Here is a 14458-nt window from a genome sequence, read left to right on the forward strand (position 1 = left end):
TTTATAACCCCCCACTCCCCCATATTAGGATTTCTTGTATTTTAGTAGCCCTATCTCAGAGGTTGTAGGGAGTTAAGTTTAGAAAGACTCTTATCTACAAATTTATATTTTGTGGATTGCAGGACACTTACTTCAAGGTTAATAGGTTAATTACATTGGCTTTAAATATTTATTTATTGTCATTTACAAATAGTTTTTATAATATTGAAATAATAAAAATGTAATTAATTTCGTTAAGCTATCACTTATTTACTAATTATGATATATCTAATCAAAGAACTAAAGAAAATTTTCAAATTTCACTAATTTCACTGATGTTTTTCTTTACAATATCACCATTGAACAAATCGATTTTTTTTCCTGAGACACTTTTCAGTTTAAAATAATATCGTATATGATTAAAAATGTGTTAAATCTCACTATAACTATTCCTCTATTCAAACAATGGCAAAATTTTACCAATCAAAGACAATAATAATTCACAGGTCCCTAAGGTATTTTACGCCCTAAACTAACCAATAAAAAAAACTTCTTTCACGATATAATTGGAACATTCATGTTTCCTATTTTCCACATGAATGAATGGTCTAAAACTTTTATGAATCATGATAAAGTTTGTTTTCTGCTTCAGCATTTTCTCCCAAAGCTACACAAAGAACTACTAGATGTACATAGCTGTGCCTAATTCAGAATTTAGAGGGAAGGCAGTCAGCCAGCAGAAACCACGGACTTCTCTTGGATTACTCTTGTCACACCAAATAGTAGAATTTGACCATCACTCTTATAATGCACTCCAGCTGAAGGTACGAAACTTGTTTTTGCGGCAATGAGATGCGAACATCGAATTCTATGATTCAAAATCTGAGCATGTTATACACTAGTTTACGCATAGTGTGTCACGATAGAACATATGTATGTTTGTTTGTTTTTGAATTTTGCACAAAGCTACACGAGGGCTATCTGAGCTAGCCGTCCCTAATTTAGCAGTGTAAGACTAGAGGGAAGGCAGCTAATCATCATCACCTACCGCCAACTCTTGGACTACTCTTTTACCAACGAATAGTGAAATTGGCGTCACATCATAACGACCCCACAGCTGAAAAGGTGAGCATGTTTAGTGTGACGGTGATTCGAACCCGTGACCTTCGGATAACAAGTCGAGTGCCTTAACCGCCTGGCCACGCAAGGCCATACAGAACATGTGTCAGAATCATTTTCAAATTATAAATTTCTACGCCTTTTCTTTAATTACAAAATTGACATTCTTCCAATGTTTATTGATTGTAAATAAAACAAACTTTTTATAAAACATGATATTGATGTTGCTATTCTGATGAAGACTGGTAACCGAATTACTGTACTGTAACAACTGGGTCAGGCATATTCGTTGACTGGATCAATTAGACGCGTAAAATATTATCTTTATGTAGCACTTTTTCCATTGGATAAAGATTGGCAGACATTAAGTGCAAGTTTTACAAGAAACTGATTTTTCACAAATATTTGGGATAACTATGTAAAAGGTTTTTTTAACGTCTCGCTTAAAGAAATCAAGGAATAGATTCGGTTTGTTTTGAATTTCGCGCAAAGCTACACGAGTGCTATCTGCGCTAGCCGTCCCTAATTTAGCAGTGTAAGACAGAGGGAAGGAGCTGGTCATCACTAACAACCGCCAACTCTTGGGCTACTCTTTTACCAACGAATAGTGGAATTGACCGTAACATTATAACGCCCCACGGCTGGGAGGGCAACCATGTTTGGTGCGACCGGGATTCGAACCCGCGGATTACGAGTCGAACGCCTTAACACGCTTGGCAATGTCGGGCCCTAACGATGAAACACAAAAATCACATTTAAAAATTTATTTAATTTTGCTTATAATGTCTTGTTGATAAACATTTGGGAAATATATCTGTCTTTCATTGAATAAACATTCTATCAATTTTTAATACATTATTTGTGCTTCATTCGAATTTCTTTACATAATTAAATCCAAATTATTTTAAATACGTATTGTTTCCATAAAAAACATTCAAATAGCGTGAAAAATAAAATATACAAAAAACTTATTTCTCTATATGCTTATGATAAGAATTAGTAAATTTATTGGAGAATAAATTACAAAATTCAAATAATCTGGAGAAGTGATCATTTCTTTGTAACGATTCTGAGTTGCAGAATGATTATATTAATGTAGACAATGTTGCGACAGTGCTAATTGATTATATATCAAAGTTAACGTGAATTGTTTATAGTATTTTGTAAGAATAACATGTGTAGTTAAAAAATACAAGATATCACCGTATTATATACAACTATAATCTAACTAAAGGATAATGGTATTATAATTACTATGTTATCTTGAGTTACCAGTTGTGTAACACTGTATTTCATAGTGAATTAAGTTATGGTAAATATATTGACACTTTCACCATTTTTAATAATTTCTGGCTCAGATAATAATTTTATTTTGTTAATATAAAACAAACTGGAAAAGCTAACATAAACACTGTTTGTATATTACCTACGAGTAAGATAAAATTAACCTAAGCTCCCAAGTAGCACAGCAATATGTCTGTGGACTTACAACACTAGAAACCAGGTTTCGATACCAACCGAGGGACAAGCACAGATAGCCCATTGTATAGCACTGTGTTTAATTTCAAACAAACAAGTTAAACTATATTCCTTTCAAACTGTAGAACATTAATTTATTTAAATGTTGGACGTAATGCAAAGTAGGTTTGCTCGCAATTTTATCTCTAATCTGAACTCAAATTTTTACAAAAATAGTGTAGAGTGGCACTAAATATACGTAATAAAAGTAAAATATACGACATGTAATTTTTGCTTTTTATTTTCAAGGAAAAAGGATAAGTTTCATGTTTGTATATTTTTACTTCAAGTATTAGTATTATATATGTGAAAATAACTAAAACAAAACAAAACAAAACCGAATTACTTTCTTGAGCTAGAGGTAAAACAACTTAGTTTTACGAATTAGTAGCATATTCAATTATTTTGATGGAACTCTTAAATTTTGCAAGTCAACGATTGGCCTTTAAGACTTTTATTTTAAAAACAACAACAACAAGCTGTAGAATATAACGATATTACATCTGTTTAAGTGAACAATGAGGAAATATTTAAGTTATTTGCTATTACTGTATAGCCAGGAAAGTTTCTCAATTTATCTTCATCACTTCATTGTCAAGGTCAGTGAGATGTTGTTTGTTTTTTTCATTATTACAATTGACTTTCCTTATTGCAATTTTTTATTTTCTTAGTATTTTGTAGTATAATACATGAAAATATAAATGTTACGGGAAATGTGCGTTATTAACTGCTTTAGTAATATGGACATTAATGTTTTGTACACGTATATGTAGAAAATTAACAGAAATGTAGTTGGAATTCACAGGTACGGTTTACCAAGCTTCTTAATCAGAACCAAAAACTATGCAAATAGCGAAATTCAAAGTCAAATAAGCAAGAAAGGAAAAATGTTTATGGTGTATAGCTTCACTTTCCTTCTGTTGAGGCTTTAATAGATTGGTTTATAACTTATGCTGCCTTTTAAGATTTAACTATGATAGCAGAATAAGCTCATTTTGTTAAAATTCTACGCGAATTTCTGATTGTGAAATGAGTAAGAAACAGAATGTCTACCCATATACTTTTGTTTCATTCTTAAAACATTAATGCCAGACACTTCCAGAGTACGCCAGCGTCTCAGTCAAGCACCTTAGACGATAATCGGATTATTTTTCTCAGAGGTATGATTTTTTTAAAACAAATCTTAAAGCTATATAATCGTGAATGCAAAATAACCTCTTAAGATTGTAAATGTTAACAAACATATATAAAAACGAATTCCTTATCGTTACCTTAATGTTGTTCAGTTTTGGTAAACTGTAAATCAACATCGGACTTTTTTATGTTTTAAAACTATGAGTGTTTTAAAACCACTCTTAGCTCGGAAATTCTCAAAACTTAATTTTTAGGTTCTTCTCTCATTCATCTTATGTTCGTTCTTGCAATTAGACTATAATCCAAAATCGTTATTTTGTCAAAGAATATTCCACAAAGTTTGTTACGTAGAGCAATATGTTTTTCATTGTTGATCTGAGCCGTTATTTAGCCTAAAAAATTGTTTAGTTGTTTGATCACTGACCTGAAATAATAATCACAAAAAATAATCCAAAACATTGTGCATTAAAAGTGCCCGACAAATTGTTCACGTTAATTGTCTGTTTGTGAAAGTTCGCATAAAACTATTTGATGGTTGTCTAGGCTAAACATCTTTAATTTTAAAATGATAGACAAGAAGGAATGCAGCAAATCACAACCACCTACAGCCACTTGTTAGACTACTCTTTACCTAAAGGCCCAGTATGGTCAGGTGGTTAAAGCACTCGACTCGTAATCTTAGGGTCTTGGGTTTGAATCCCCGTCAAACCAAGCATGTTCATATTTTCAGCTGTGTAGGCGTTATTATGTGACTATCAATCCCACTGTTCTCTAGTAAAAAAGTGGCCCAAGAGTTGGCGGTGGGTGGTGATTATTAACTGCCTTCCCTCTAGTTTTGCATTGTTAAATTAGGGATGGCTAACGCAGATAGCCTTCGTGTAGCTTTGCGAGAAATTCGAAACGAAGCAAACCAAACTTTAAAGAAAAATAGTGAGATTTACCGTTAGGTTAAAATGCCCTTATTTCTGAAAAGGAGACCATGTTTTATGAAGAGACTCAATCTTGTGGCTCACAGATTGTGAGTCGGTTGCCCTAATAACCAGGCCATACAGAATATTTGCATAATTTCATTTGTATTTTATCTTACTAACTACTTTTTGCCAATAATGTATTTGAAACGTGTGAAATATATCTGTAACAATAACACCAACTCTGATGCGGAATATTTCTTTAAACGCGATATCCTTCCTTAAAAGATCTATCACATCAAATTTGGAACAGGACATGAAACAATTATTTAAAGTTCAAATAGTTTTAAAGTGTAATCTTTTTTTTTCCTTCAAAAACAGGACTTTTCGAAATGGTGTTACTTCTGTTTAACGTTATGGAAACTTTAGTTACATTTTATAAACTCTTTTTTTTTAATATATATATATATACATATATATGAAATTTTTCTTTGACTCTGCTTCCAAAAATAGGGAGAGAGAGAGACTGAGCGTGGCTTAATTATTAGCTTGCTGGACTATAGATCTGCCTGTCCAACGTTTGCATTACGTCACTGCAAATAACAGTAACAGCGCTCCGCACTTTAGGTCTCTAGATGCATTATAATGGTGACAGTCAGATCCATTATTTGATCAGATAGACTAATCCAGGAGTTAGCTGTAGATGCTATTGACCAGCTGCATTCCTCTAGTCTTATCAAATCAAAATTAGGGGTGAATAGTACTGATAGCCACTGAGTAGTTCTCAAGGAATATCTGAAAAAGAAAACAAACAAAACTGAAAAGTTTATTTAAATATTAAAATAAACGCCACATATTATTTTAAGTACTAATAAATATGTAGATAACAATGTCTTAACGTTCTAGAAGAAATTCCTCTATGACTACATAGTTTTTTGCATAAGACTGTTAAAATTGATTTGGCAATCCAAACACAGACGTGATAAAAAAATTCAGTTTCATTTCATATTGTTAGAAAACCAATGTGACAGATTTTTGACATTCTTGATTTTAAATGTAAAGCGATATAGTTTCTAAAATTCTCATTTCATGAATGAGAAATATTTATTTCAATCTCGAAAATTTACTGGCAGAAAACTGAGTAAAAGGGTTTTACAAATAACAGCAAAGTCACAAAACAAATATGTTGTGTGATTAGTTAAGAGTGGAATTGTGCAGCACACCGCCAGAGGGAATTTCATGTATGTCGACCTCAGACGTCATAGTTTTATAAAGCGTCAGTAGAGGACGCTGCTCCGTTGTAATGAAACCAACAAAGAAGGTGCGTTGCTAGGCCACTGTGACAGGCGTACATGATGGAAGAAACAATGACGCCAATGAAGTGGCTCAACATGTTTTAACAAAAAACAGTGGCTACATTTAATACTGTCCGTATAACATATTAAGTTATAGTTATGTATTTTTGCATCTCCTGACCATTTATACGTAAATCAGTTATTGATCTGAAAAAAACACTTTATTAGATATGCAGTGGTTTAATACGTACTGTTTCGCTAGGTTGTCTTTATGCTACCCATATAACTTCACAAAATATGTCATTTTACACATGCTACTTTATAGTTTTGACTTGCATAAGTTTTAAACGGGTAGGCGGTGTTACTATACTTACACATCAGTGTCTAGATTTAATTATATTACAAGTAAAACCATTATTTTAACGACAATCTTACGGTCAAAAGGATTTTAACAAACCCGTTGTTTCGATTTCATAAGTGAGCAAGACAATTATTACAACACATATTATCCATCAATTTAATGAGCCAGTGTAAATCATGTATCGTTGTGAAACGAACGTTCATTTACCACGTAAACTTACGATTTCACTCATTTATCTTTAGCTATTAATAATGTTTTTGGACAAAATATTACAATTCGTTGTTTTTTACGGTGAAGGATAAGAAAAGATACAATCTATTTTGATTTAGTACATATTTAACATATACTGATTATAGTTTTAGTTTCTATATTTAATCATACTTTTTCACTTATTGTACTGAAAAGGATGCAAAAATTTTTATTTCAAGAAACTGTTATAAAAGACTGTTATATTATACATTGTTTAATTAAGGAAATTATTATAATCAATATTATTCATTCATTCTCTTGATAATTAAAATATCATAAAACTTTGAGGCTGTTTAACGTTAAAACACTGTTTGTTAGTAGGTTGTTACATCTTGCTGTTTAACCAACCCCTTTACTACTATAAATACATGTTTATATTTCAAATTTCTTTGTTAATTTTTGTTTCTGGTTTGTACTTTTAACCATTGAGTTACCTCAGGTGTTTTGAAGTTATGTAGACTGATCGAACGTAGGCTAAACACGTCACAATGAGTCAAAGTGAAACGTTTCTACGGGATTAATGACCCACAGATGAAAAGGACAGAAACATCTATTTGCATGTGGTCTCATTGATTGTTGCATACGTTTTGATAAACGCATGGAGAAAGTTCGTTTGTTTGTTTGTTTATTTGTTTGTTTTAATTTCGCGCAAAGCTACACGAGAGCTATCTGCGCTAACCGTCCATAATTTAGCAGTGTAAGACCAGAGGGAATGGCAGCTAGTCATCACCACCCACCGCTAACTCTTGGGCTACTCTTTTACCAACGAATAATGGGATTGTCCTTCACATGATAACGCCCACACGGCTAAAATGGTGAGCATGTTTGGTGCGACGGGGATTCGAACCCGCGACCCTCAGCTTACGAGTCTAACGCCTTAACCCACCTGACCATGTCGGGCCTTAGTTCATTTGTAAGACGAATTTAAAACTGCACAGTTTTATTAATTTTACTTGCATGGTATGCTTTATACCTAACATCAATATTCTATAGAAAATGAAAAGTTTTGCTGTTTTAAGTATTTTCTGTAATATTAAAATGATTGGTTAAACATTGAGATGTAACGACCTCCTAACAGTCTTCATTGTATTGTGTCAGCACCATCTGGTGGCTTTTTGTGGAACTATGACACCATTATCTCTAGCCTTTCTCCTCCTATTATCTGAGCGTAGTGTCCTCTAGCGGCGTACCGCACTGTCTCATTCTTGACTACTAGAGTTAGTATTTGTTCTAGAGCACTTAATTAAAATATACATAAGTAATTTGTTTTAAATGGTTTGATTTATCATTCCTTTTTAAAGCTGAGGTTTATTGATTGTGTTTCTTTTTATAGAGTTCTCCAAATAATCGAAATGTAAGACGACTTTCTGATGAATACGAGTTTTGAAAAATTTTGATCACCACCAAATCCGTAAGTTGGTGTTAAAACTGGCAATACACGTTTCACTCTGTTGTCATATAACTTCTGGGGGTATTTTCAGAACAAGCGTAGGTGCACTCTGACTGCTTTTTTCTACAGCTCAAATTAAAATATATACCTTGCAGTTAAGGTTTCTACGTTATTGAAGAAGTGTTTAAACACACTCTTCAACTGTTGTGTTCAGCTTTAATAAATTAGAACTTTTCGACAGTTCCGCGAATTATTTACGTCTTTCAACGATCCAGTTTTGATCGTTCGGCAACCCTACGCTACGTGAGGCATGTGTAAATAACATTTATTTGAGTTGACTGTTTGCTCTGTACAAGGACGTTCAGCATAGCCTGTTATTTAATGGTTGTGTTTTTTAAATAATACTGTCTCATCTTCTCCTACAAGTTTAAATGAAATAGATACATATTACTTCATCTCGATGATACGCCATCAATACCATCACATCACGTGTGGCGCTCAGTTATACATTCATTCTTTGTTTATGGGTTGAGTGCTGCAAACGGTACAGAGGCGTGTCAACTCGTGAAGTTGTCATGTAAAAATAAATAAAAATACACCACAAAATATTGCAACAATCGTTATAATAATGTGTTAATGTTTCTTTGGTGTTTTTATTCTTTGGAATTATGTTTTCAGAAGAAAAAGGAACTGAAAAAAAATCGTAATAACAAGAAGAACTGAAGTCATATATCATGTATTCATGTTTGTCTTAATAAGAAAAGAAAAGGAATGAAACCAATGTTTATTTCTTTATTGTTAAACATAATGTACCCACCATGGGTATCGAAAATAAGTCTTTGATGTTATAAGCCTTCTGACTTACAGCGCTGCCCCGCTGAGGAACTTTTATAGGTCTGCAATGGTTTTCTTGTCTTGATATTTTTTACATGTTCTACAGTAATTCCTCTACTGATATCAATTTTTCTCCATCACGCACAGAATTTTCTCAAAACGTCAAATGTAGTTTTACGTAAGTGAATCATTTTCATTGAAATAAGGTCACATTTTGTTGTGCTTAAAATGTTGACAACCACTGGCTGTAGATATCTCTAAATCAATTGCGACGTGAAGATTTTATTGATCGTCCGAGAACACAAACATAATAATGAAAAATGTCCACTGTGGTAATAATGCGATCTAAGTTAGATTTTTTTCTTACCAATTGGTAAAACAATCCTTACGTGATAACAAAAAAATTGAATATTGTTTTCGAAATCTTCATAATTAAATTATTAAAAATCAATTTATAAAACCAAAACAGTTTTTATGATGTTTAAACTTGAAGACCTGTATAATCAAAGGTACTGTTCAAACTTCTCAATCACATTATTTGCTCTAGTTTTGTAACTTTTAGTTTCTTCTATTTATTTGTTGTGAATTTCGCGCAAAGCTATATGAGAGCTATCTGCATTAGCCATCCATAATTTAACAGTGCAAGACTAGAGGGAAGGCAGCTAGTAATCACCACCCACCGCCAACTCTTGGGCCACTTTTTTACTAGAGAACAGTGGGATTGATAGTAACATAATAACGCTCCCACTGTTGAAAGAATAAACATGCTTGGTTTGACGGGGTTTCGAATCCGCTATCTTCGGATTACGAGTTGAATGCCCTAATTACCTGCCCATGCCAGACCTCAGTTTCTTGAAGGGGTCTAGGGGGAATGCCCCCCAGAAAATTAATATACTGATTTACAATTGTCACATAAGTTAAATGTGTAAAAATAGGAGTAATAGCACCCTTAAAAACGACGTAGGTGTAGGGATGGATAACATCAATCTTTCTGAAACATTGCAAGTAAGATAGAAAGAATGGCATTTGTATTACCCCTACACAATAACACAGTGTAGAACGTTAACACCCACAAAACGGAAACAATAAACTCAATTTGTGATTGAGTTGTTATGTATGTATGTGTGTGTGTATTGCTAGATTTATTAAATGAACAGAATCTACGTTATTGAAAATTAAATTAAATTAAATGTACAGTTACAATGAAGGCTAAATATGCAGCAACGTCTGAATGCGTATTCAAAAATAGATAAACATATAATATTGCAGACCTAAATAAGTCGAGCAAGCCCATAATAATTGTATTTAGTGTAATTTTATATTTTTCTTAGAAAATTGCACGCGAGTTATGCGTTGTTTGAGTGAAATACTTTGCAAATAAAATATACAGTTGAAATCGAAGCCTGTGGTCATGTTATTACGACGATATTGTACCATCGTGTAGCATACTAGTTGCATTACAAAGTGTGACTATACAAAAAAACAGGCAAGGTGATTCTCAATGGAAAAGACGACATGCAATTTGGACTGTTCAAATACCTCTCTAATGATATGAGATTTATATCGTTTGGCCAATAAGTTTGAGAAAAAAGTTCCAGACGGATGAACGCCAATATATTATTTATATAGATGGACTATCTATACAATATTCATTAATTAATAAACACAAATGTAAATTTAAAAAACTAGGTTTGAGATATAGAAATTATTTTAATCGAAACTTCCTTCCTTCTATGCCATAAGTAAAACTGCTTTTATTTTGTGAAACCTTAGGATATTTGTAAACATTTTATTCTAAACTAGAGAAATGTGTTTCTCAATTCGACCTTAGTTAAGTCGATTTGTATGGTTTTGATACAGTAGTCCCTAATTTTGTTTCACTAACTTAGTTTTTTTTTTTATTTTTGTGCAAAGCCATACAGTGGCTATTTGCGCTAGCCGTTCCTAATCAGCAGTGAAAGACTAGAGGAAAGGCAGTTAGTCATCACCTACTCCCAATTCTTGGGCTACTCTTTTACCAGTGAATAGTGAGATTGACCATAATTTATAACGTCCCCACGGTGAGCATGTTTGGTGGGATGAGAGCATTGCGAGTCAAGCGCCCTAACTACCTGGGCATGCCAGGCCTTCTGATTAGAGATCATGCTGAAGAGATCAATATGAACTTGACCCTCCTGGGTCTTTATATCCAAATCCCGACAAAAGAGTCCTGGTCTTCTTTAAATATGAAATCCATCATAATAAATACGAAACAAAACAAAAAATGTAACAGATAACAATTTATGTCAAGTTTAAGAATAAAATAGTTTTGCACTTATTAACTACTCTTCAAGTGAAAGCATATTCAAAAGATTTATTATAGTTCAGTTAATTTCAATGCATGTATTACTAGTAACTGAGACATTAACAGTTTATTTGGATTAATATGCTGAGTGAAAATTGTGTTACATTATTGTTATATATTTTGCTGATAATTTATCGAAATTAAAAATATTTGTTAATTATATATCACCTTTGGTTATGTGACGTTATTTTCTAACATTTACTCTAAGCAAAATTTCAATAGCTGAATCTATGATTGAACAAGCATTAACTTACTATTAGTGCTATTTATTTTAGATACTTCGTTTTATAAATGTCTATCTTTTTTAACATATGTAATGTTAATACCTATATATTATGTTGTACATGATTATTATATAAGTAGGGAAATTAATGTTTTATAAGTTCAATATACCCCTTCACAATATGAACTTCATCTATCATACCCTTTTACTTTGCTGTCATACACTAGTATCTCACAGCACTGGCACAAAGTTTGTACATAAATTGACAATCTAGAGCATTCAACTAACTTTAGACAGTTTTATTAAAAATTAGTAGTGGGACAGTTGGTTTTGACGTATTCAATTGATTATATCAATTGTATCACCTTTAAAGCATCAGTAAAGATGTTATATACACATTTATAGCAATGCAAAATAATGCAAGTACTTTTCTTTATATTAGATAATTTACCATTTGTTATTTTCAAAGTAATTAATGTTGAACTATTCGTAGCACGCATATATTCTAATTTTAGTGTTAGAAAACTGTGATGTCAAGACAATTATTAAATCTATGTTTGGAAAGGTACTTTGTTGTTTTTCCCATTTATTTGTTGAATTGTGTAAATGAGTTCGAAATATCACACAAACATTAACCACAGAACAGTAAAATTTAATACAATTATAAGCTGACTGATATTTGAGATGTTGCATTGGTGTAGTGATTAACATTTTTATCTGTAAAGAAAAAAAAGAGATCCACAACTTTACTGAGTACTCTAATTTAATCTCAGTATTTCCTGTAATAAGACAAAGTTTGATACTTAAATCTTTACCAATTATGTACAGTTACAAGATTTTAATTTTTGATGCAATTGAAAGCATTTAAATCACATCTAACACCATTATAGGTAATATATATCTTCAATTATAAGATTTAAAAACCTAAAAGGTTTTACGTTTTTTAATTAAACAATAAACATGCAAACCTGAAAAGTGTTAACTACATTCACAATAACAAAATAACAATAAAACAGCTAAATAAACTTCATACTGGCTGAGCATATCTTAAATTATACAATTTTTTGATTGTCTGCATAACATAATATTTTTCTTTAACACTTTCTGGAAAAGCTGCAGTAAGATATTAGACATTTTGATCAAAAAGAACAATTACAGGTCTGAAACTTTTATCCATTTATCACTTAGCCCAGTAATTACTCTCAATGACAGTGAACAAAATCCTATTCTGTTGTTCTGCATCTGATGCTTACATTAGTTATAATACCTCAACCTATCAACACATTTATCAGAAAATGAATTAATATAACTTTCTAATCTGATGTTTTTAACAATCCCATTTAAGTAAAGAAAACAACAAAATATATTTTCCTAAAACAAATCTTTAACTTCAAAGTTTGGTAATTATTACTGATATTGATCACGTGCTGTAAACACTGTGAAGTAACTAAAAATTATTTTTTATAAACATTATATACATATATTTTGCAATGTTGCAGAAGAATACTCATCATACAAATAAGGGGATAATAAGTATTTTATTTTAAAGGATACCTTTAAATTGAAAGTTGAGAATAACATTTCACAACTATTTTGTAAACAAGATTACACACTCACACACACTAACAAACAAAGCAGTTTTACGATTATTTACAGAGGTTAAAGTGTGTTCTTGAAAAGACCTTATAGAAATACAGAGATCAAAAATATTTCTACATGGCATCAAGTCATACTTTTTTTTGCATGTCATCCAGGCCTAGTAATGTATGTAAAAATTAAGGTAAAACATGATTTGGACAACCTGAAAATATTATGCAATATTCTGTAACACTCAAATCCATAACTTCAAAATTATGCTTTAGTGACCAAGTGTTTACAGTAATTAACATTAAGGTAGAAATCATGCCTTTATACAAGAGAACTTATTACATAACTACACATCTTTTATTGAACACATTAAATATAAAAAATAATTACTGATTTGTAGCTTTGAGTAAAATTTTGAGCCTTTACATATCAAGAAATGTGTAATACTGATGCACATGGAGTTAATTAATTTCAGTTAATCCACAGATGAGTTAATGTGATTAAGGTATTTCATCTTTAGTTTTAGAAATTCATAATCAGACTTTCTAATGCTTATTTTATACAACCAGGCAATGCTTTGTTACTAATGTGTACAAAATTAAGTAATTCAATAATTCCCAAATAGCAAAAGTTCTAAAAAAGTTTAAGAATGAAATATAAGCTGAAGCAATGTTGGACATTTGTCACACTTAAAACAGATCATTTCCTTCTCCTTCTAATTTATAAGAATGAAATACACATAACACTACTCTTCAACAGAATACATAAAACCTAATCTAGATTACAATTACAAAGAAGGAATGACACAAAATACCACCTGTAGATGTGTCTGGTTGGTTAACATGTCTCATTGATTGCTTTATGAATCACATTTTTTAAGCTATTTAATTACAGAGAAATTCTAATTTTATAAAATAAGTTAATAACAGTTTAACACACACACACATATATGTATATGTAAAACAATTTAATAAAAACTGAATTTTTGAAGTTTAGAATAATGAAAAGTTATCTTTTTTTCAAATCATTAGATATATGGGTCATCTCACAGTAAATACATTAAAAAACAACTCTGTAATATCTTTGCAATTTAAATTGTATATTTTTAATACTATGACTTACTTTTTATTGAACTATTTTCTTACAATGGCACATTCTTACCATTTAAAATCCTTTTCTTTTAATCAGACCTTAGGAAAGGTAAACTTTCATTACTTAAGATATAATGATTAAAAGTTATAATCCCACCCAGAATTGTCATCTGGTGGAGATATTTCCATATCAGGTGGGTATTTATCAAAGTTACTGATGTCCAATGTATCTTTGACCTGTAAGAATAATTAAAACAGTATTGATTACAATGTTACCAATTATTCAAGCTTTTCTAGTGGTGGAAATACAAATTTTAACCAATAAAATTGGGTCTTATGATACAGGATACAGGGAATCAGTTTTCACATACAGGCAAAGAATAATGGAAATTACCTTGCCACTGGAAGGCTCTCTTAATTTAATAA

At 31.5% G+C, this 14458-nt stretch overlaps 1 protein-coding gene and 1 long non-coding RNA gene across 3 annotated transcripts in view; one reads left to right on the plus strand and one right to left on the minus strand.

Annotated features, from left to right (window-relative positions):
• Nucleotides 1-3642: 3642 nt before the first annotated feature.
• On the plus strand, nucleotides 3643-10836 carry LOC143229448 (uncharacterized). Its single transcript, XR_013015876.1, has 3 exons — nucleotides 3643-3776; nucleotides 7897-7974; nucleotides 10702-10836. It is a non-coding gene; the product is annotated as an uncharacterized LOC143229448 (long non-coding RNA).
• Nucleotides 10837-12099: 1263 nt separating this feature from the next.
• Nucleotides 12100-14458, minus strand: part of LOC143229446 (cGMP-dependent protein kinase, isozyme 2 forms cD4/T1/T3A/T3B-like) — a 78336-nt gene continuing 75977 nt past the window's right edge. For both annotated transcript variants that reach the window (XM_076461784.1, XM_076461783.1), the window contains exon 18: nucleotides 12100-14269. In XM_076461784.1, coding sequence (XP_076317899.1) covers nucleotides 14171-14269 — 99 coding nt within the window. In that variant the 3' untranslated portion in view covers nucleotides 12100-14170. The remainder of the gene's footprint in view (nucleotides 14270-14458) is intronic.

This window comes from Tachypleus tridentatus, chromosome 10 (genome assembly GCF_004210375.1).
Source record: "Tachypleus tridentatus isolate NWPU-2018 chromosome 10, ASM421037v1, whole genome shotgun sequence".
Taxonomy (NCBI): Eukaryota; Metazoa; Arthropoda; class Merostomata; order Xiphosura; family Limulidae; genus Tachypleus; species Tachypleus tridentatus.